This window comes from Polyodon spathula, chromosome 46 (assembly GCF_017654505.1).
Source record: "Polyodon spathula isolate WHYD16114869_AA chromosome 46, ASM1765450v1, whole genome shotgun sequence".
NCBI lineage: Eukaryota > Metazoa > Chordata > Actinopteri > Acipenseriformes > Polyodontidae > Polyodon > Polyodon spathula.
In genome coordinates, this window is record NC_054579.1 from 1,224,805 (window position 1) to 1,247,146 (window position 22,342).

The following is a 22,342-nucleotide window of genomic DNA, read 5'->3' on the forward strand; positions in this document are numbered from 1 at the left end:
GCGCCAGTCATGGTTTATACATGTGCGTCGAAATTGAACAATGAAAAGACGCGCTGATTATAATATGTTACTGGACTTGCTGGACTCCAGTGACTTTGATCCCGTGTTTACAGAAATGCTACTGCAGTATAATAATAATAATAATAATAATAATAATAATAATAATAATAATAATAATAATGAGCTGAATGTTTTAAAAATAATTTCCAAGAAACGATTTCACCATTACATTTCATCACACAGCAGCCTAGAGGAGCTGGACTCAATATTAGTAACACCTGCCATAGCACTGTCAACGGGGTGCACACCGTGGGACTGATTCGTTTACCAGACCTCTCTGTGCTTTACAATGCTTCCCTATGCTTTACCAGACCTCTCTGTGCTTTACAATGCTTCCCTGTGCTTTACCAGACCTCTCTGTGCTTTACAATGCTTCCCTATGCTTTACCAGACCTCTCTGTGCTTTACAATGCTTCCCTGTGCTTTACCAGACCTCTCTGTGCTTTACAATGCTTCCCTATGCTTTACCAGACCTCTCTGTGCTTTACAATGCTTCCCTGTGCTTTACCAGACCTCTCTGTGCTTTACAATGCTTCTCTGTGCTTTACCAGACCTCTCTGTGCTTTACAATGCCTCCCTATGCTTTCACAATTTGTTGTGCTTTTACTGTGGGGAAACTTTTACAACAAAATTTGATTAAACTCAGCAAGCTTTCTATTTTTATCGACTTTAGCGGAATCTAGTTTTGTGTCTGTGTTTAATTTGTAATGTTTTGAACCATGAAATACAATGTTTAGCCTGATGGATTCTGATTAGAGTTCTCCAATAATCTGCAGGGGTTTCAAAAACAAAACTCAGTTTGAGAAACTTTGAATTTCAATTGGGCTCTAGAGCCTTCATCAGCGTTATTGAAACTAAACTGAGTCCAGCAGAGCAGCTCTAGTTTGGGGCTCTAGTGCCTTCATCAGCGTTATTGAAACTAAACTGAGTCCAGCAGAGCAGCTCTAGTTTGGGGCTCTAGTGCCTTCATCAGCGTTATTGAAACTAAACTGAGTCCAGCAGAGCAGCTCTAGTTTGGGGCTCTAGTGCCTTCATCAGCGTTATTGAAACTAAACTGAGTCCAGCAGAGCAGCTCTAGTTTGGGGCTCTAGAGCCTTCATCAGCGTTATTGAAACTAAACTGAGTCCAGCAGAGCAGCTGTAAGAAATTCAAAGTTTCCCGATGGATTGGTAGCGTGTGCATTCTGGGATGTCACTGGAAACTGAAATCAAACTTTACAGCCCTTGTTTATCAATGGGAACGGTGAACAGAATCACAAAAGCCAGCGCACAAAATCTTCAGATAGAACAGCACACGTGGAAATGCAGTGGAAAGTCACTTTTATTCTGTCAAACGTTTTCTAAAACTATACTGTCACATCGTAGTCGAATGATTACATTTTATTTCAGAATTGTCGACACACACACACACACACACACACACACACACACACACAAATCTGATGGCAAATTCAATTTTGAAATGTTTTTTTCACTGCCAATGTGATTCTTATTGTCTGCTAAGTGATAATACTAGACTAGGGCTAGTGTGAGTTTGTAACCCTGCTCAAACTCCTGGCTCCTGATCATTTCAATATTAATAATACTAGACTTCATTGAGGGGAGCTCTGAACCCCAGGACTGGGTGCAGCAGCAGCAGCAGGGCTAGTGTGAGTTTCAAACTTGAAAAAATGAAATCTCTTTCAAAATTGACAATTTGCTGACATCAGATGTTTTTTCTTCTTGGTCAGCTTGTATCTAAATTCAAGGTGATTGGTTCGCTCTCAACAAGACATATTTTATATTACTGTATACTTCAGACAGAGTGCATAAAAACGTAGACACTTAAAACTAACTGCAAAAAAAGCCCATTTCATAACATCACAGAGGCTCCTCTCTGCTGAGAAACGCTCCAAAGTCACATGATCTGAACGGATCACTCAGTCCTGGCCGTTCACCAGGAGAGCTTCTCAAAGCAGCGCAATAAAAAAAAAAAAGCAGGTTTTAAAAACGATAAAATCGAATTTTTGGGGAGGAACCTGGGAATCGCTCGGAGCGACTGAAGCAAAACCAGTGGCCAGGAGATGGGCAAGGTGACGAGACAATTCAAAAGGAGATCTGGGATAATTTGAGCTTCCGGGGGGAGCGTTTGCATCCAAGCTAATAGAAAAGTTGACATCAGTGAGTGAGTGAGTGAGTGAGAGAGAGAGAGAGAGAGAGAGAGAGCGAGTAGAAACGAAACTAAAATAAAAACATATATAGGAACAGTGAAGGCGATTGCCCAGGCTGACCTGTGGTTTGCGTTCGTGTTTTTGTTTGAAACTTGTTGTGCTCTGCGAGCAATAGCTTTTGTCAAGCCTTTTATTTTTGTATTATTTAAATAAATAAACGGCGAGCAGCGTCTTTTGAACTGCAAAGAAACGATAGGGCGGAAAACGAAAAACGAAAAAAGAGCCAAGGCCAGCATAACCGTCAGCAAGTCCCCGCTTGTAATTGGCTGTTACAGTACTGGCTGTTTTTTTTTGTTTCAGTTATAAAATGGGCTGTCTGCACTGTGTTCTAAAACGCACTCCAAAAATCAGAACACTCATTTTTTTTTTATATATTGATATGTATAACTATATTCATATATTTATAAAAAATAGACAAGTTGTCAAAATGTTCGTAGATTTATCGTCGAAAGCTAGACTACTTTTTTTTTTTTTGTAGGGGTTTGTGTAGGGGGGGGGGGTTTCGCTTTTTCAGCATCCGAGGTCGTTTCCTGTGCAGCTCCAGAGGTCAACTTCTTGTCTGGATCCTCATGAAGAGGAAGTAGAGCCTCTTATTTCCTGTAGCTTTTGACATCATTTCCTGTTTTTTTTTTTGATGGAAGAACTAAATTCAGTAACGTTGGTTTCCTCGGGGAAGCAGTTTTAGAAACGCAATTTTCCGTTTGCTCCAGTGTTACCTTTTTATTTTCTGTGTTTGCTTCCGCGCGGTTGAATTTGATTAAAAATCCAAAAAGGTTCAGAAAAACCATCCCATTTTTTCTCTCTATTTCTTTCCCAGAAACTGGATTTGAACTTTCCAATATCTTCTCACTGCTTGATTGTTATTTTTCTTCGAGTTTCAGCTCCCAGAGATTCTCTCGACCGCGTTTCTTCAGAATCTGCCCAGATCTCCAGGTCGCATAGAAAAATACCTTTTAATAAACTTTAATTCTCACTAAGTCTCCATATTTTCATCTCTCCTCCATGGAAAGTCTTTACTTTGTGCAGCTGAATGCTTTTGAAAAATCGTATCTATTTGGACACGTTTCCAAACTCCTTTTTGTCCCAGCGGCTCCCCTTTTCCTTGTCTTCCCCCACTCCCCTGTCCTGTTTCCGCAAGAGAGACATTATCAACGATATTCAACTTTTCATTCCTGGTCCGCTTGCTTTCCCCCCCCCCCGTGAAGCTCCGCGGATCAAGATTCTTGTCTTGTCACTTTGGGGGGGGTGGGGGAAGGAGCTCCACCGTCATTTTTTGGCATCAGAAAAGCGTTTTTTCTATAAACGGTTTCGCGATCCAGGATTTGCTTTTAAAACCTGTTGTTTTATCTTTCTCCCTCCCCAAATTTCTCCGCCGTTGATACAGATCGAGAAACATCATAGTCGTTCTACGACTCCTATCGCCATATTGAAGATAACGTTTGCCTCAAGCAATTACCGTTTGCTTCAATTCCTTTTCCTTCCAACACAGATTATTCCCCAATGCATTTTGTCAACATCCGGCTACAACATTATCATCTTCAGTATGTATTTATAAATTCAAATTGCTTGTTTCTGGTCCCCCTCTTGTTTTCTGAGACGCACACAGTACAATAAATAACAAACAACGATATTTTCACAGGGGTTGGGGAAAAAAATACAGACAAGACTCTGTGAAGAGACTCATCTCTTTTTCCTCAACGAAGCCACTCTGCTTTTCCTGCCGAATCGCGGATACTCTTCCCCGATAAAGTCTGCACCCTGATCCTCCCTCCTCTCTCTCCCCTCGTCCGCCTTCTCGCCCCCTCCCAAAACCTCGTCAGCGACCCACGAAGGCGCGGAGAGGTAGCCTTGCGGGTCGACTGCGTAAAAAAGCCGCGAGTCTTTCCCCCGTATAGAAACGCCGGTTTGGTCCAGGCTGCCGGTGCTGTTACACTTTTTCACCAAAGGGGGCACCGGAGAAGCAGGGGACAGCAAGGAGGTGAGCGAGAGGCTGCTTAAAGTCTCTGACAAATGTTCGCTGTTGTTGGTTTGGCCTCCGGTTCCCAGTTCCTCGTCCGACGGCTCCATAGAGTCCTGCCGGGTGCAGCTGGGGCTGGTGCTGCCCCCGCTGCTTTGGCTCCTTTGGTGCCCCCTGCTGGCTTGGAGGGTAATGACACCGCTTTTAGGATGAGCCGTTGGGTGGGAAACGGTTCTGCTGTTGCCTAGTGGTCTCTGGTTGCTTGGTAACGGGCAGGTGAGAGGCAGATTCCTGGGAGGAGACACGCTGAAGCTAAGGCCCTCTTCAAGGGTGTTCTCAAAGTTGCCCTCTGAGCTGCCTGTCGCTAAAGATGACTCGCTCAGCGTGGTGTGCTGGAATGTAAAGCATAGATATAAATATACTTGAATACAAATAATTGAAGGTACAGTTCATTAGATCACCTGTGATACACACACACTAGCTTTAAAAGCGATTAAAATACTTTTAGTTGAAAAATAGCAGACAAATATTTTGGTGCCATCATCAGTGTTATTGAAACTAAACTGAGTCCAGCAGAGCAGCTCTAGTTTGGGGCTCTAGTGCCTTCATCAGCGTTACTGAAACTAAACTGAGTCCAGCAGAGCAGCTCTAGTTTGGGGCTCTAGTGCCTTCATCAGCGTTATTGAAACTAAACTGAGTCCAGCAGAGCAGCTCTAGTTTGGGGCTCTAGTGCCTTCATCAGCGTTATTGAAACTAAACTGAGTCCAGCAGAGCAGCTCTAGTTTGGGGCTCTAGTGCCTTCATCAGCGTTATTGAAACTAAACTGAGTCCATCAGAGCAGCTCTAGTTTGGGGCTCTAGTGCCTTCATCAGCGTTATTGATGGTTCAGTCTTATCACCTGAGTTGTGAGCGGTCTGTTGCTGGCACTCGGAGATCGCAGGGAAGCCCAGGATGCGGGGGAGGTCAGCCTGCCACTGGTCCCAGTCTCCACTCCCCTAGTGGCACTGGGAGCTGGGGGGGCAGCGCTGGCAGGGTGGAAGAAATCTGCTGGGAGGTGGAGAATTGATAAACTGGAACCAGCAACTACAGAGAGAGAGCGAGAGAGAGAGAGAAAGAGAGAGAGATTTTAGTGGACTTTATAACCGCTGTTACCTGTACTGTGATATTTCACAACGTGACATTTTATAAGAACTGTAGGTCACCCTGGATAAGAGCGTCTGCTGAGAAATACATAATAATAATTATTATTATTATTATGATAATAATATGGAATTTCAGGACAGGGCAGATGATTTTGTCCTCACTGCTTTGCTGTGTGGCTGTGCTGGGAGTGATACAGCAGCTGTGTGGTTCTGCGGTCTCAAAGAGACAGCCCTTCTCCTCCCTCTCCCCTCCTGGGCAGGCTGGCTGGGGTCTCTGGCCTCCCAGATCCTCTGAGCTGCGGGAGTCACTGCTTCCCTCCTGCTCCTGCAAAAGCAAAAGAAAAAAAAAATGCATTTCCCAGTATTCCTTTCCATTTTCCCTTTTCTACTGAGAGAGGATCGTGGGAGTTGTAGTCTCTTATTGAGATGGCCACGCTGCAGTCGCCAATACACAATTAACAGGGGAAAAAACTGCATGTCCCAGCATACCGCAGTATAGGAAATACTGAGAGAGGATCATGGAAGTTGTAGTCTCAGTAAGCCATCTATGTCTCAGTCGCAAATGTAGTTACAAAGGCAGACAAAAAAAACTGCATGTCCCAGCATACCTCAGTCTAGGGACTACTGAGAGAGGATCATGGGAGCTGTAGTGTCTTAGGAACCCATCTATCTATCTTACCAGGGGACCCAGCTAACACAGGCTGTGTGCTCTCTGCCCAAGCAAACCTATTGCCCAGTGTTACTAATTAAAAACGAGAATCTATTATAAACGATGGTGCTCTCAACAGTGAGTTAAAGAAGGTCCTCAGCGAGTCTGGACAGACGCGAAACTCTCCCGTCGCTAAGCGGTTGCTATGGTACCTTGCTGTCGCGCACCAGCAGCTGGTAAACGCTGTGGTCGTCCAGGCTGAGGTCATCAGGAAGCGCCGGGGACGAGGACTTGTCAGAGAGCTGCTCTGACATCAGAGACACCTGCTCTACTTCCGCGAGGCGAACCTGGAGCGAGAGAGAGAGGGAGAGAGAGAGAAACACTGTGCTTTACCAGCCCTCTCTGTGCTTTACAATGCTTTCCTATGCTTTACCAGACCTCTCTGTGCTTTACAATGCTTCCCTATGCTTTACCAGACCTCTCTGTGCTTTACAATGCTTCCCTATGCTTTACCAGACCTCTCTGTGCTTTACAATGCTTCCCTATGCTTTACCAGACCTCTCTGTGCTTTACAATGCTTCCCTATGCTTTACCAGACCTCTCTGTGCTTTACAATGCTTCCCTATGCTTTACCAGACCTCTCTGTGCTTTACAATGCTCCCCTATGCTTTACCACACCTCTCCACTCAGTATAGGGGTCCTCACCTCTTGCCTGTGATGCTGGCAGTCCTTACAAACGGGTGAGGATGAATAGTGATGGAAGACAGAGCCGGAGAGATTATCGATCATCAGAAGCTCTCCCTCAAACGAGTCCTTGATGAGAAGAGAGACGCTGTCCAGCCACAGATTCTCCTGGAGAAACAGCACAGAGCTCTGTACTGCAGCACAGGTATGGGAGAGACACCCACACACCCACACCCCACACCCACACCACACACCCACATATATGTTGGTCCCAGAGGTAATTAGGCTCTTAATAATTACTGTAGCGCTTACAGCAGGCTGTCTAAGAACAGAAAGCTCACAGTGGTAATCCTGTCTGCTCATTTCTCGCTGTTCACTTCAAATGTCTTTTTAGACAGGCAGGCAATGGTAGCACAAGTACAGGGCAGCTGCAATGGGGTGAGGCTGGTAGAATGGGACCCCAGTGTGCTCACTATACCCTCAATGATCTTCAATGAGAGACAGGCAGACAGCGGCACTACAATGGCACTGTATTACACTACAATGGTAGCACAAGTATTACACTGCAATGGGGTGAATGGTAGCACAAGTATAGGGCAGCTGCAATGGGGTGAGGCTGGTAGAATGGGACCCCAGTGTGCTAAGGAAAGCACACAACAGACAAGAGGAGGCTGGGAATTATTCAGCTTGCCGGAATCTTTTTAAGCAAGCGAGGTGAATCAATTCAGCTTCCTCCATCGATGCGGAAAACACAATGCAGGCAGGCAGGCCGGCAGGCAGCACACTGAGTCAACTCAGGGAGTCTTTATCCGAAAACGATGATTGGCAGGTCTGGTTTCCCCCGCGTGAATACACCGGCGGGACCTATGTCCCGCCCCCCCACTAGTTTTTAGTAAGCCCCCCCCCCCCCCCGCCTCCTGTCTCCTGCAGTCACACGTCAATGCAGCCCAGCTTCGCTCCCAGCACAATGGAGCTCACTCTGTTCTGGACTTTGCATTGATTTCTCTTTGAAGCGTTTTTATTTTCTTTTTCTTTTGCTGCAGAGCGAGAGGAGCCCCGTTCATCTCATCAGCTGATCGATCTCAGAACTGTGTTAAAATCTCCCTGTAGAATGAACTTGCTGGCTAGGACTACCGCTCCAATCATGCCTCTGCACCCGTGGCAATGGTGAGGCATGCTGGGAGCTGTAGTTCTTTACGCTGTGGGTCTCGTATCACAAGCGATACAGACCTCTATAACGATACATCATGTACAGCTGCGGGCAAAAGTTTAGCAGCATCACCCTCTATATAGAATGAACTGATTCAGCTTCATAGAGTCCAGTGAAAGCTGCTGAATAATGTTCCCTTGTTAACATATTGAATTGCACCCCCTCTATATAGAATGAACTGATTCAGCTTCATAGAGTCCAGTGAAAGCTGCTGAATAATGTTCCCTTGTTATCATATTGAATTGCACCCCCTCTATATAGAATGAACTCCCTCAGCTTCATAGAGTCCAGTGAAAGCTGCTGAATAAGTTATCATATTGAATTGCACCCCCTCTATATAGAATGAACTGATTCAGCTTCATAGAGTCCAGTGAAAGCTGCTGAATAATGTTCCCTTGTTATCATATTGAATTGCACCCCCTCTATATAGAATGAACTGATTCAGCTTCATAGAGTCCAGTGAAAGCTGCTGAATAATGTTCCCTTGTTAACATATTGAATTGCACCCCCTCTATATAGAATGAACTGATTCAGCTTCATAGAGTCCAGTGAAAGCTGCTGAATAATGTTCCCTTGTTATCATATTGAATTGCACCCCCTCTATATAGAATGAACTGATTCAGCTTCATAGAGTCCAGTGAAAGCTGCTGAATAATGTTCCCTTGTTATCATATTGAATTCCACACCCAGCGCTTTGTAGTTTTCCAGATACTGAACGAAAAACTGACGTTGAAAAAATTTGACATTTCAGAAATCAGACATGAAATACTACTGGACTGATATTATGTGGTATAGACTTTTTTTTTTTCGCAATATAATTTTGTAGTATCTTTTGATGACATCACGATGATGAATAAAAGGTCATATATTTATATATTAATATTCTACAAGTTAGCATTCATTATGCAAGCATTTCAATATTTAGGAACGTTTGCTGTCTAAGAATGGCAGAGAAAATGATGAAATATTGCGATGTCCTTTTCATTCTGTTTTAATAAACGTGTGTTAAATCACGCGAAACGAACACAGCCCTGACAGTGAGACCTCCAGCAGAGAGATGTGAATTCTGCACTGTAAAGAAATAATGAAACTGATGAACAATATTAGCGGTGTTTCATATCTATGTTTCGTGGTATAGTGTAGAATAGAGAATTGTATTGAACAGAGATTGATAGAACCGAGGCCCGGACAACGCATTCACTTTAGTTTTGTTGATTCCAAGACACACCCTTTTAATGATGTCATTTATGACCCTTCCTCATTATACCTGGGTACGTGGCAATTTGCATAACATTTAACATTCCTTTGCATCTTGTTATCTACGAGATTCTAGCACCCCCCCTTGCAAAAAGAATACAGAGACCCTTCACAATGGTCATATTGCCCTTTTAGTCAATCTGTAATTATTGAAGCACACACTGCATTCTAAGACCCCCCCACCCAAGCTCTGTGCTCAATCTCTCTCCGTTGACAGTATCACACATTCCAAATATTCTAACAGTACAAGCTTCACATTTCCTTACAGTCCAGGCTCCTCTGTTCAATTTGTAACATAACATCGCAAGAAAGAATAATCACTATTACAAAATTCCTTACAGCGCGAATTACTCTGCCTTGCGTTTCAGTTATTAAAAAAAAAAATTGAAAGAATGGGGAAATCAATTTAACCCTTTGCGGTCCTGTGTCGGACCAGGTCCGGCATTACAATCTTCCCTTTCCAGTCCGATGTCTGGATCCTGTCCCACATCATCAGAAAGACGTCAAGCGCAGGTCGAGTCGTTTTTTTTCTCCAGAAAAAGCAGAGAAAACCTTTCAATGGCCGAGTGAGACCGAAAGGAGACGGATGAAGCCAAAAAAAGGGCGTATCTGATAGCCCCATCCACTACAGAGATAACACGGCCATAACAAAGGAGAGAGCTGCTTCTGCATCCAGCGCTCGGAGAATATCACAGACATTTACAGAGCTTTTTGAGATGTTACAGTAATAAAATAATGACTCTGATCGCGTTATTGAGGAGTTTGGTGATAAATCGAGTGATCAGGAGAGGATTTATCAGTATGCACGTCTATAAAGAGGTATGTGAAAAATACAGCGAGCAAGGGGTGGCTTTCAGCTCCTGACACTTTCCCAGGTAGAGCTGCAGATAGATGCTTTATTGAATTTCATTTTTATCCCTACCCCCCCCCCCCCCCCCCCCTCAAAGGAGACTAGACTAAGCCAGGTTGCCATGGCGATCATCGATAGCGAACGCACGGGTTTAAGCGGTCTGTCTCTCATTGAAGATCATTGAGGGTATAGTGAGCACACTGTGGTCCCATTCTACCAGCCTCACCCCATTGCAGCTGCCCTATACTTGTGCTACCATTGTAGTGTAATACAGAGCCATTGCAGTGCCGCTGTCTGCCTGTCTCTCATTGAAGATCATTGAAGGTATAGTGAGCACACTGGGGTCCCATTCGACTAGACTGAAACTAGAATGTGCCAGAACACAAAAAACCATACCGAATCTCACCTGCGCTGGAGAGTAGATCCTGCGGGCGTGTCCCTCGGGGTGTCCGGCGTTGTGATTGGCTCCGGCGTTGTTTCGACAGCCCCCACCCCCTCCTCCGGTCTCCCCCTCTCCCGCGCAGCACAGCCCCCCTCTCTGGGCCTCCAGCTCCAGCTCGATCTCGGCGTCCAGCTCGGCGTCCTCCTGGGCCTCCTTGTTGGAGTCGTCCAGGTGCTTCATGAGCACGGCCACCACCACGTTGATGAGCACGAACTGGGCCGTCAGCACGAAGCTCACAAAGTACAGAGGGGAGATGAACTGCAGGTTACTGAGGCAGCTGCGCTCGTCCGCCGTGCATTCCCTGAGCGTGTCCTGAGAGAAAGAGGGGGAGGAGAGAGGGAGACAAGAGAGAGGGAGGGTGGGGCAGGGAGAGAGGTGGAGAGGGAGGTGGGGGAGAGAGGGAGAGAGAAGAGAGAGGGAGGGAGGGAGAGAGAGAGGGGAGAGAGACAGCGAGGTAGAGAGAGAGTGAGTGGGAGAGGGAGAGAACAGCAGACATGAGAACATCTCACCCTGCACAGAACTACAGCAGCTGAAGCATAGTGCGCTGGCACTGCCTGCTGTGTGCCGGGCAGAGCCTCGCTGTGCTGCACACAGGGCAATGCTGGCGGGACCACGCTGAGTAATGCCAGCTCCCTACCTTCATAATCCCGTTCCAGTTGTCTCCAGTGGATACCTGGAACAGCGTCAGGAAAGCCATGCCGAAGTTTTCAAAGGTGGCGTGGCGACTCATCCCCTCGCACGGGTAATCTTCATTGCACACTGTAAGGGGGGGGGTGGGGGTGGGGTGGGGGGGGGGGGGGGGGGGGGGAGGAGAGTTTCCAATCCGGATCATGTTAGCCGATGAGCAGTGCCCCCCCCCCACCCCCGTGCTTATAAAATGGACTTGCCCAAATTTTCTTTGAAAGAAAAAAGAGGAGGGACTTGATTGAACTCTTTTAAAATCTGTAAAAGGAGTTGACAAGAGCTAAAGCCAATGCTTTCAATCCCAGAGACCAGGACCGGAGAGGACAGTGTGGGACTGAGGGGACAGAGGGAGGGAGACGCATCCTCTTCACACAGAGAGGGGTGAGGGGGTGGAATGGGTTGCAATGCTTTACCAGACCTCTATGTGCTTTACAATGCTTTCCTATGCTTTACCAGACCTCTCTGTGCTTCACAATGCTTCCCTATGCTTTACCAGACCTCTCTGTGCTTTACAATGCTTCCCTATGCTTTACCAGACCTCTCTGTGCTTTACAATGCTTCCCTATGCTTTACCAGACCTCTCTGTGCTTTACAATGCTTCCCTATGCTTTACCAGACCTCTCTGTGCTTTACAATGCTTCCCTGTGCTTTACCAGACCTCTCTGTGCTTTACAATGCTTCCCTATGCTTTACCAGACCTCTCTGTGCTTTACAATGCTTCCCTATGCTTTACCAGACCACAATGCTCCAGACCTCTGTGCTTTACAATGCTTCCCTATGCTTTACCAGACCTCTCTGTGCTTTACAATGCTCCCTGTGCTTTACCAGACCTCTCTGTGCTTTACAATCTCTGTGCTTTACTATGCTTTACCAGACCTCTCTGTGCTTCACAATGCTTCCCTATGCTTTACCAGACCTCTCTGTGCTTTACAATGCTTCCCTATGCTTTACCAGACCTCTCTGTGCTTCACAATGCTCCCCTATGCTAACTCACCAAGTCTTCCAAAGAGTTCCACCCCCAGAGCAGCGTAGATGAAGAAGAGCAGCATGAACAGCAGACCCAGATTCCCCACCTGGAACGAGAAAGAACCAAACAGCAGACCGCTGGATCACTTCAACTGCACTGCCGCTCCCAGCCACAGCCCCTGACACGCCGTCCGCGTCCCTGGAAAAAGAACTACAGCGAGCAGTACCAAGAGCAAACGAAGCTAATCAGAGGTCATGGATTTTAAAGATGCTCAGAGCTCCTGTAAAGGGAGGGGACAGCGATGCTATTAATGAAGCTAGTAAGAGGTGAGAGAGTGGGTTTTAAAGATGGTCAGCGCTCCTTTAAAGGGAGGGGTCAGTGATCCTGTTAATAAAGCTAATAAGAGGTGAGAGAATGGATTTTAAAGATGGTCAGCGCTCCTTTAAAGGGAGGGGTCAGTGATCCTGTTAATAAAGCTAATAAGAGGTGAGAGAATGGATTTTAAAGATGGTCAGCGCTCCTTTAAAGGGAGGGGTCAGTGATCCTGTTAATAAAGCTAATAAGAGGTGAGAGAATGGATTTTAAAGATGGTCAGCGCTCCTTTAAAGGGAGGGGTCAGTGATCCTGTTAATAAAGCTAGTAAGAGGTGAGAGAGTGGGTTTGAGAGTCTCACCTGTGGTAATGCCTGCACTACGGTGTCCAGCAGGGCCCTCATCCCTGTTGCCATTTTCAAGAGCTTCAGAACTGAGAGAGAGAGAAGAGGCATGGATTTGTATCTTGCACTGCGCCGGCAAGCACACTAGTGAGGAGGTAGAGTGGAAACACATTTTCCACTGAGTGTGTTTATTTACTGTGTAGTTACTTAGTGAATGCATGTGTGCTCACACATCACTATAATGATACGATGCATGGTTACAGTGTACTTAATGTGGAAATATTTCAGCATGATATAACCCTAACACGAACCCTAGCTCTGACCCCAATGCCAAACCTAGCTCTGACCCAACACCAACTATAACCCAACCCAGCCCCAACCCCAACTCTAACTGAACCCATACACCAACACCAACCCCAACCCCAACCCCAACCCCAACCCCAACCCCAACCCCAACCCCAAACTTAACTCAACCTCACTGTTTACATTGTGCAGAAATATTTCAACATGATCCTGGTCACACTCAGCGCTGAGATCAGTATCTGAGGATATTAACCCTGTCCCGCTGGTCTCCAGGGCTCATTGCCTGGATCAGAGCGTGCTCCCGGGGGGCGCTCCTCATCCGGGATGGACCACGACTCACCTCTAGCAATCCGGAGCACTCTCATGATGCGGATGATGGTGGGGTTGATGGGCAGGGCAGCATTCATTTCGATTTCCTCAAGAGTGATCCCCATCACTGACAGCAACACGATCGCCAGATCCAGCTGATTCCACCTGGAAACATTCAACACACGGGTAATCTAATGGCTCTGATCTGGTCCTGTGCTGGACCGCAGTGGATTACCAGCAGTGTGTGTGTGGATAGATCACAGATTTTACCTGTCTTTGAAGAATCTTCTGAACCCAAACGCCACGAGTTTCAATATAGACTCCAGGACAAAGGTGGTGGTGAAGAAGTAGTTACAATACTTGAGTGCGATCTCCAGCGACTGGGAGAGAGGGGAGAGAGAACGAACACAGCAGCGTTACAGAAAGCTGTGCCCATGTCTATTGAGTCCAGAAGAGCAGCTCTAGATTGGGGCTCTAGTGCCTTCATCAGCGTTACTGAAACTAAACTGAGTCCAGCAGAGCAGCTCTAGTTTGGGGCTCTAGTGCCTTCATCAGCGTTACTGAAACTAAACTGAGTCTAGCAGAGCAGCTCTAGTTTGGGGCTCTAGTGCCTTCATCAGTGTTATCGAGGTGAAACTAGGAGACGAAGCTATTCTGGGAAACTGCAGTCCAGCATTTTAACATCATTTATAAATGATTCAGTTACTGCAGTCCGAGTTCCCTTTTAACTTTTAACAGCACAGAAAAATCATAGTTTGAATATATTCAGTCCCTCTTGTGCTACCATTGCCCCTCAGTGTAATAGAGAACCACTGCAGTGCGGCTGTCTGCCTGTCTCTCATTGAAGATCATTGAGGGTATAGTGAGCACACTGGGGTCCCATTCTACCAGCCTCACCCCATTGCAGCTGCCCTATACTTGTGCTACCATTGTAGTGTAATACAGAGCCATTGCAGTGCCGCTGTCTGCCTGTCTCTCATTGAAGATCATTGAGGGTATAGTGAGCACACTGGGGTCCCATTCTACCAGCCTCACCCCATTGCAGCTGCCCTATACTTGTGCTACCATTGTAGTGTAATACAGAGCCATTGCAGTGCCGCTGTCTGCCTGTCTCTCATTGAAGATCATTGAGGGTATAGTGAACACACTGGGGTCCTGTTCTCCAGCCTCCTCCTATGGCTGTGTGTGGGACTCACGTGGGGCTGGTTGTAGTGCTCCAGTGACATGGTGACGACGTTGATGCAGATGATGAAGGTGATGAAGAGGTCCAGGTAGTGGTTTGTGCAGAGGGAGTGGATGAAGAGACGCAGCGGGCAGTAGGTGGCATAGTACGGCAACCGCTGGGCTTCTGTGAAGAGAAAAAAACGTTTCCACTAGAAGTCTCTCTCAGTGTTTTCAGTGTAATTTCAATGGCAAACGTTTCCACTAGAAGTCTCTCTCAGTGTCTTCAGTGTAATTTCAATGGCAAACGTTTCCACTAGAAGTCTCTCTCAGTGTCTTCAAGTGGAAATATTTGCCGTTGAGTTTGAATCAGTCTTGTAAATTCAATGTTGAATAGTTATACACTGGAAACACCCCGAGGGTAACTCTTCACACGTCTAGAAACAGTTTGAAGTGTTATATAAACCCCGGGGCTCCCTTACTGCGCCGTTTCCTCTCCAGCCTTCGCAGCCTCTTCTCCTCTCTCCTCTGAGCCTCCTCTTCCTCCTGGTTTTGCCGGCACTTGTGGAAATTCTCCACCACGACCCCGACAAACATGTTGAGCACGAAGAAACTGACAATCAGGAGAAAGGAGATGAAATACAGCAACATCCAGGGGCTGTGATTAATGATGGGCTGAGAGAGAGAGAGAGAGAGAGAGAGAGAGAGAGAGAGAGAGAGACGGGGAGAGAGCGAGAGAGAGGAGGGGGAAGAGAGAGGGAGAGACGAGGGGGACAGGAAGATAGGGAGAGAAGGGGGAGAGAGGGACAGAGAGAGAGGGGGAGAGAGGGACAAAGAGGAAGAGAAAGGGAGATAGGAAGGGGGACAGGGAGATAGGGAGAGAAGGGGAGAGGAGAGAGAGAGGGAAGGGGGAGAGCGAGAGAGAAACAGAGAGAGGGAGAAAAGAGAGAGAGAGGGGGGAGAAAACGTTATTATTTGGGCTAACGGTGAATTGAACACTCCCTTATTTAAAAGAAAAACACATACACAGAGACCACAACATCTTTTTAATGGCCGAGCTGGGACTCTGCGGGGGGCGTGATTCTGCAGCTCTCGCAGCGAGAGTCTGTCGTTGTGATAGCGGCTGAGTCTCGTGACGGACGCTCTTACCTGCTGGTCGATCCCCACTGCATCCAGTCCATGATACATGATGTTCACCCAGCCGTCCTTCGAGGCCAGAACAAACAGAGACATCAGAGCCTGAGAGGAGCACAGAACAGAGATCACAGAACAGGGTTTAATCAGAGCAAATGAACTGAGTGCAGCGGGCAGACAGACACACACACACACACACGCACACAGACAGAGAGACACACACACACACACACACACACACACACCCGGTGTGTCTGTCACAGACAGAGTGTGTGTACTCTCTCTGTGCAGTGTGTGTGTTGACACAGCCCCACAACCCTACACACAGAAGACAGACAGACAGACAGAGCCCCACAATCCTGTTCAGTTTGATGCTACAGTATAATATAGAATCCTTTCTTCTTGGTGTCTGTGTTAGTTTACTGCATTCTGAACAGAGTTTAGTGTCATTGAAGCTGCAGACAGACAGACAGACAGACAGAGCCCCACAATGCTGTTCAGTTTGACGCTACAGTATAATATAGAATCCTTTCTTCTTGGTGTCTGTGTTAGTTTACTGCATTCTGAACAGAGTTTAGTGTCATTGAAGCTGCAGACAGACAGACAGATAGAGAGGTTATGCAACAATTACAAAGCCACTGAATTCACACTGAAGACACAGAGAGACTTCTAGTGGAAACGTTTGCCATTGAATTCACACTGAAGACACAGAGAGACTTCTAGTGGAAACGCTTGCCGTTGAATTGACACTGAAGACACTGAGAGAGGCTCCTAGCGGAAGCGCGTGGAGCAGGTTTGGTTACCCCGACGCACGGGGGGTGATGATGGGATGGCGTTCTCACCTGCCCCAGGTTGTCGAAGTTGTATTTGTGATGCAGCCACTTGTAGTTGGCGGCGAGGCAGTCCGACTTGTTTGTGACGTTCTTGAGATCGGCTCCCAGGCAATAGAAGAACTTGCCTTTGAAAAGCTGGAGGAGGAAACAGAGAGACGGGTTAACACACACACACACACACTGATACACACACACACACACACACACACACACCTGCACTCCCAGGATTCCGAAGATAATGAAGAAGGCGCAGCAGATCAACACAATGTTCCCAATGGGCTTGAGAGAGGAGATGAGAGTCTCAACCACCAGCTTCAACCCTGGAGCACGACTTATCACCCTGAGAGAGAGAAAGAGACTAGATCAGCCCTCATATACACACACACACAGCCTCCGCTGAGAGACAGAGAGAGAGAGAGAGGGAGAGAGACTAGATCAGCCCTCATACACACACACCACAGCCCTCACACACAGCCTCCACTGAGAGTCAGAGAGAGAGAGAGAGACTGGATGAGCTCTCACACACACACATACACACACAGCCGCTAATGGAACTCAGGGGGGCTGTCTGAATCACGTTTGGTGCTGCTGTATAATATATAAAACCATGGCTATTGAAAATGTCTGTACAGTATTTGGCATATTGATTTCAGATGCAGTAACTCCTCCTTACCTGAGGGGGCGCAGTGTGCGCAGCAGTCTCAGAACTCTCAGGACCCCGAGGATCTTAGCTCCGCCCGCCGACGCCATGGAAACCACAATATCAATCAGGGACACAAAGACCAGGAATCCATCGAGAATGTTCCAGCTGCTCCGAAGATAAGTTTGTTCTCCGAAGTACAAACCCATAGCCACAACCTGGCAATAGAAACAGTGCTACTGTACTGGGGATCTGAGAGCAGCTAATTCAATACAGTCTAGTGTAGAGAACTCAGTGCTGTACTGGGGATCTGAGAGCAGCTAATTCAATACAGTCTAGTATAGAGAACTCAGCGCTGTACTGGGGATCTGAGAGCAGCTAATTCAATACAGTCTAGTGTAGAGAACTCAGTGCTGTACTGGGGATCTGAGAGCAGCTAATTCAATACAGTCTAGTGTAGAGAACTCAGTGCTGTACTGGGGATCTGAGAGCAGCTAATTCAATACAGTCTAGTGTAGAGAACTCAGTGCTGTACTGGGGATCTGAGAGCAGCTAATTCAATACAGTCTAGTGTAGAGAACTCAGCGCTGTACTGGGGATCTAAGAGCAGCTAATTCAATACAGTCTAGTCTAGAGAGCTCAGTGCTGTGGATCTGAGAACAGCTAATTCAATACAGTCTAGTCTAGAGAGCCATACCTTTAGTGTCATTTCAGCCACAAAGATGGCGGTGAAAATGTAGTTGGAAACTGTGAGAAACAGCCTTTCCTGTTAAACAAAAAAGAAACGCAATTTTATTAAAATCAAATTCACCTTGACCAGAATGTGTTACTCTACAGAGTTAGGGGGCGTCAGGACATGGTGCCCCCAATACCTGTCGTAGTACGGGGGAGGGGGGCGCCAGGATGCGGGGCGCTTCACTCACCAGGCTCCGCGGAGGTATTTCGGGTCTCTCTAGCGCCACCGTGATGCAGTTCAGGAAGATGAAAGCCAGAACCATGTAATCAAACATCTTGTGAGTTATCACTGTTTGACACAGCGCCCGAAACCTGCCAAAACATTATAAAAAAAATAAAAACACCAGCCTATTTCAACTCATAACCACCGCAGGTACAGTTAGAAATGAGCAGCAAACAGTTTAACCCTTCGACCCTTTCCAGTCCAATGTCGGACTCTGTTCCACATCATCAGAAAGAAGTCAAGCACAGGTCTCGAGTCGTTTACAAAATACAGCGAACAAGGGGTAGGGCTTGGCTGGAGATGCAGTGCTGAGTGTCCTGCGATTCAAAGCCTTTTAAACTTGTTTTACTCTGGAAAAAATATATATTTTAAACAGCGCGTGTAAAAGAAACAGCGCGTGTGAAAATAAATTGGACCCGACAAGCGCTGAATAAATGGACCGGAAAGGGTTAATGGAATTTGTAGACGTGGTGTTTTTAAGCAAAATGAGGTGGAGGGAAGTGTTGATTTACAGCACAGGAAATAACTCTCTCATGTAAAAAAAAAGTCATAAAATATTATACAGAAAACGAAAAGAAAAATAGCATTAAAGCTGATTGGAAACTTGAGTCTGGTCAAACAGACCCGACACCTAATAGAAGGGTTAAGAGCGAGTTTCATGACAATGGGAGAAGAGCTTCAACAGATAGATGCAATAATGTGACACGCAGACAAAGAGACAGACAGACAGAACCTTATATCCCCAGAATCTGATCTTCAAGAACTTGAGTTAAATAAAGTTAATTTCATGACAAAGGGAGAAGCGCTTCAGCACATGCGTTTGAAATGTATTGAGAGAACTTGGAGTGAAGCTCACCGGTTTTGGGGGGGGAAGAGGTAGACAGACCAGTCTTCTCTGGTGTAACACCAGTCTGGCTTGTAAACTTCCATCATCTTCTGAATTCGAAAGCACAGGCTCTGCAAGACATCACACAGGGCAGCTGGGAGTCAGCCTGTTCAAGCAATCACGTATGTTTGAAAAGTCTGTACTAGGCAAGGAGATCGGTCGCCCTTTTTTAAATTTCACCGGGGTGCCCGATCGCGCTCCCCTCACTGTTCCCCGCAATAGCAGAACTGAAGGTCCTTATGTCCCCCCCCCCCCAAAACCAATCCTGCCCACGCTCCACAGGGGATGTGAGCTACCGCCCCCTAGAGGACAAAGGCCAGCCCTGCAGGCGTCTGTTATAAACCACCTGACTGTGACTCCCCCCATGAGCCCCACACGGCCGTGTCTTTACCAGGGGAGACCCTCGGGGTACCCCTGCGCTTCCCTGACTGTGTGACTACCCCCTGCGCCCCACGCGGCCGTGCCTTTATCAGGGGAGACCCTCGGGGTACCCCTGCGCTCCCCAGACTCTGCACACCACGCTACCAGGGCAGTCTCAGCCTTGTACTCACATAATCAATCTCCTCTTCGTACTCCTCCCTCTCCTTTTTCGTATTCAGTTTTGGAAACACTTCGCCGACCAGCTGAGGGGCAGGCGAGGTTTTCCCATTGCAGCCCTGGTGTTCCCCGGACGGGGACCCAAGCACTCCCGAAATACTCTTCTTCCGGGACGTCCCGGATAAAGACGACCCAGTCCCGGGCACCCGGAGCAACTCGGGGAGCTCCAGCGACAACGCCCTCCTGTCTCTGCGGATGCAGGGGTTGGAGAGCCGGCGAGACAGCAGGGAGGACGGGCGAGAGGATGGGTGATTGGGGTGCAGGCGAATGTCCGGACGCCCCGAGAGGAGGCACTCTTGTTCGGGCTGGATCTGAGACCGGCTGGCCCCCGGGACCCGACCCACACTGTTCCAGCTGGACCTCCGGGTGCCCCAGGATGAAGAGTTCCCCCAGTGTTGGTGGAGGGGATTGCGGGCACTGTGCTGAAAGGACAAGATTGAGTTTAGTTTAAAATCTCACATTTCAATCAATCTGAAAATATTATCTATATATCTATCTATCTATAGAATATCAAATAATTTCAATGTTTGAAGACACTGAAAAAGATGAGAAAGACTTCTAGTGGCAACGTTTGCCATTGAATTCACACTGAAGACACAGAGAGAGACTTCTAGTGGAAACGTTTGCTATTGAATTGACAGTGAAGGACTGGTCTGATGCTTACCAAAGATCTTTCAGATTTCCCCAGTGAAATGATGCTGCTCTTCCTGGACCCCCAGGCAAAGTGTAATTTTTCGGGGGGGAATGCCGGCCTCCCAGAGGTCACGACCCCAGAGGGGCAGGGGTCAAGGTACCCATTGGAGGTCAAAGTGCAAAGTTTCGGATCTGGAAAGAAAAAGATGAGCAGTATGTACTGGAGAACAGGACCCCAGTGTGCTCACTATACCCTCAATGATCTTCAATGAGAGACAGGCAGACAGCGGCACTGCAATGGCTCTGTGTTACACGGAGGGGCTCCTTACCTGACAAGTTTAGCTGATCTTTTGGTTTTTCGTTGTCGTCGAAGTTTGACAGCGAGCGCTCGTCGTCCGAGTGGGATTTGTTAGCGTCTCCCTGAGAACACAAAGACAAGCCTGCTTTAGCGCCAACCCTCACCCCCGTGCCCAGCTGTGCCAGCCCGTTCAAAACTAGAGGCAGGGCTATCGGCAGACATGAAGAGAACGAATCGAGCACAGTTCACACACCCTAGTCTCGTATCTTGTAAAGCGCTTTGTGATGGTGCTCCACTATGAAAGGCGCTATATAAAAATAAATGGAAATGTTGTAGGGGTGCATCAATTAATTGATGCAGACAGATACAGATAGACACAGACAGACAGACAGACAGACAGAGGCAGACAGACACAGACAGACAGATAGACAGACAGACACAGACACGAGGAGATACACACACACACACACCTCTGCTTGGAAGCCCTCCACCAGGATGGCTACGAGCAGGTTAAACAGGACGTAGTTTCCAAAAGTCATGAGAGCCACGAAATACAGGGAAGCCCAGGGAGAGGTGGAGGCCATCCCATTATAGAGAACTGCGTTCCAGTCCTCCTGGGTCAGTATCTAGAGAGAGGTGGAACACATCCCATTATAGAGAACTATGCAGAACAGCAGTCTGGTAGAAAGGGACCACAGTGTGCTCTGATAGGATCTCAGTGGGACTCACCTGGAAGACCGTGACAATCGCCCACAGAAGAGAGTCAAAGTTTTTCCGGTCCGGGACTGTGTCTCCGGTGTCCGTCTTCAGACTGAACTTGCACCCAAAGATGTGCATCCCTAATATACTGCAGAGAGAGACAGAGAGGGTCAGTCCTGCTCCTTGCCTTTCACAAAGGTTATTCCAGTAACAGCGGCTGATTGTATTAACCCTCTCTGTGCTTTACAATGCTTCCCTGTGCTTTACCAGACCTCTCTGTGCTTTACAATGCTTCCCTATGCTTTACCAGACCTCTCTGTGCTTTACAATGCTTCCCTATGCTTTACCAGACCTCTCTGTGCTTTACAATGCTTCCCTGTGCTTTACCAGACCTCTCTGTGCTTTACAATGCTTCCCTATGCTTTACCAGACCTCTCTGTGCTTTACAATGCTTCCCTGTGCTTTACCAGACCTCTCTGTGCTTTACAATGCTTCCCTATGCTTTACCAGACCTCTCTGTGCTTTACAATGCTTCCCTGTGCTTTACCAGACCTCTCTGTGCTTTACAATGCTTCCCTGTGCTTTACCTGAAGATGAAGATGAAGAGCATCAGTAGCATACAAAAAGTGGCCACATTGTCCATAGTCTTCATCAAGACCACAAGCTGTCTACGCAGCGCCGGCATGAAACGCACCAGCTTGAGGACCCGGAGCAGACGGAACGTCCGCAGCACCGACAGGCCGCCGTCCGATTGGCCGATAATCTCGCACACGCTGCGGCGACACGGGAAGAGAAAAAAAGAGTCACGAACGCAGCAGTGACGCATCAGGGATAGAGAAGAGGTGTGGTACTGCTGCCGTCCGCTAGGGGGCAGAGCGTCGCAGGGCTACAGCACATCAGTGAGAAATAGTGACAAGAACAAGTGCGATACCTCTTATATCTGCTAGGGGGCAGAGTGTTGCAGGGGGCAATAATAAAACCACATAGAATACATGTTTCTTACATCCACTAGTGTAAACTTATAAGAGGTGAGGGAATGGATTTTAAAGATGGTCAGCGCTCCTGTAAGGGGAGGGGTCAGTGATCCTGTTAATAAAGCTAATAAGAGGTGAGAGAATGGATTTT

General features: G+C 47.3%; 1 protein-coding gene across 1 annotated transcript in view; it reads right to left on the minus strand.

The window, feature by feature from the left end:
• Positions 1-2,786: 2,786 nt before the first annotated feature.
• The window catches only part of cacna1ia (calcium voltage-gated channel subunit alpha1 Ia), a 37,298-nt gene continuing 17,742 nt past the window's right edge, over positions 2,787-22,342 (minus strand). The window contains exons 10-35 of the mRNA XM_041237954.1: positions 21,805-21,990; positions 21,248-21,365; positions 20,989-21,144; positions 20,550-20,640; positions 20,252-20,412; positions 19,542-20,009; positions 18,961-19,061; positions 18,070-18,193; positions 17,844-17,912; positions 17,180-17,364; positions 16,720-16,846; positions 16,516-16,641; positions 15,689-15,778; positions 15,022-15,214; positions 14,575-14,726; positions 13,649-13,758; positions 13,410-13,543; positions 12,785-12,855; positions 12,139-12,217; positions 11,098-11,219; positions 10,425-10,772; positions 6,723-6,869; positions 6,230-6,364; positions 5,531-5,693; positions 5,125-5,309; positions 2,787-4,618 (exon numbers count right to left, since the gene is read on the minus strand). Coding sequence (XP_041093888.1) covers positions 3,950-4,618; positions 5,125-5,309; positions 5,531-5,693; positions 6,230-6,364; positions 6,723-6,869; positions 10,425-10,772; positions 11,098-11,219; positions 12,139-12,217; positions 12,785-12,855; positions 13,410-13,543; positions 13,649-13,758; positions 14,575-14,726; positions 15,022-15,214; positions 15,689-15,778; positions 16,516-16,641; positions 16,720-16,846; positions 17,180-17,364; positions 17,844-17,912; positions 18,070-18,193; positions 18,961-19,061; positions 19,542-20,009; positions 20,252-20,412; positions 20,550-20,640; positions 20,989-21,144; positions 21,248-21,365; positions 21,805-21,990 — 4,510 coding nt within the window. The 3' untranslated portion in view covers positions 2,787-3,949. The remainder of the gene's footprint in view (positions 4,619-5,124; positions 5,310-5,530; positions 5,694-6,229; positions 6,365-6,722; positions 6,870-10,424; positions 10,773-11,097; positions 11,220-12,138; positions 12,218-12,784; positions 12,856-13,409; positions 13,544-13,648; positions 13,759-14,574; positions 14,727-15,021; positions 15,215-15,688; positions 15,779-16,515; positions 16,642-16,719; positions 16,847-17,179; positions 17,365-17,843; positions 17,913-18,069; positions 18,194-18,960; positions 19,062-19,541; positions 20,010-20,251; positions 20,413-20,549; positions 20,641-20,988; positions 21,145-21,247; positions 21,366-21,804; positions 21,991-22,342) is intronic.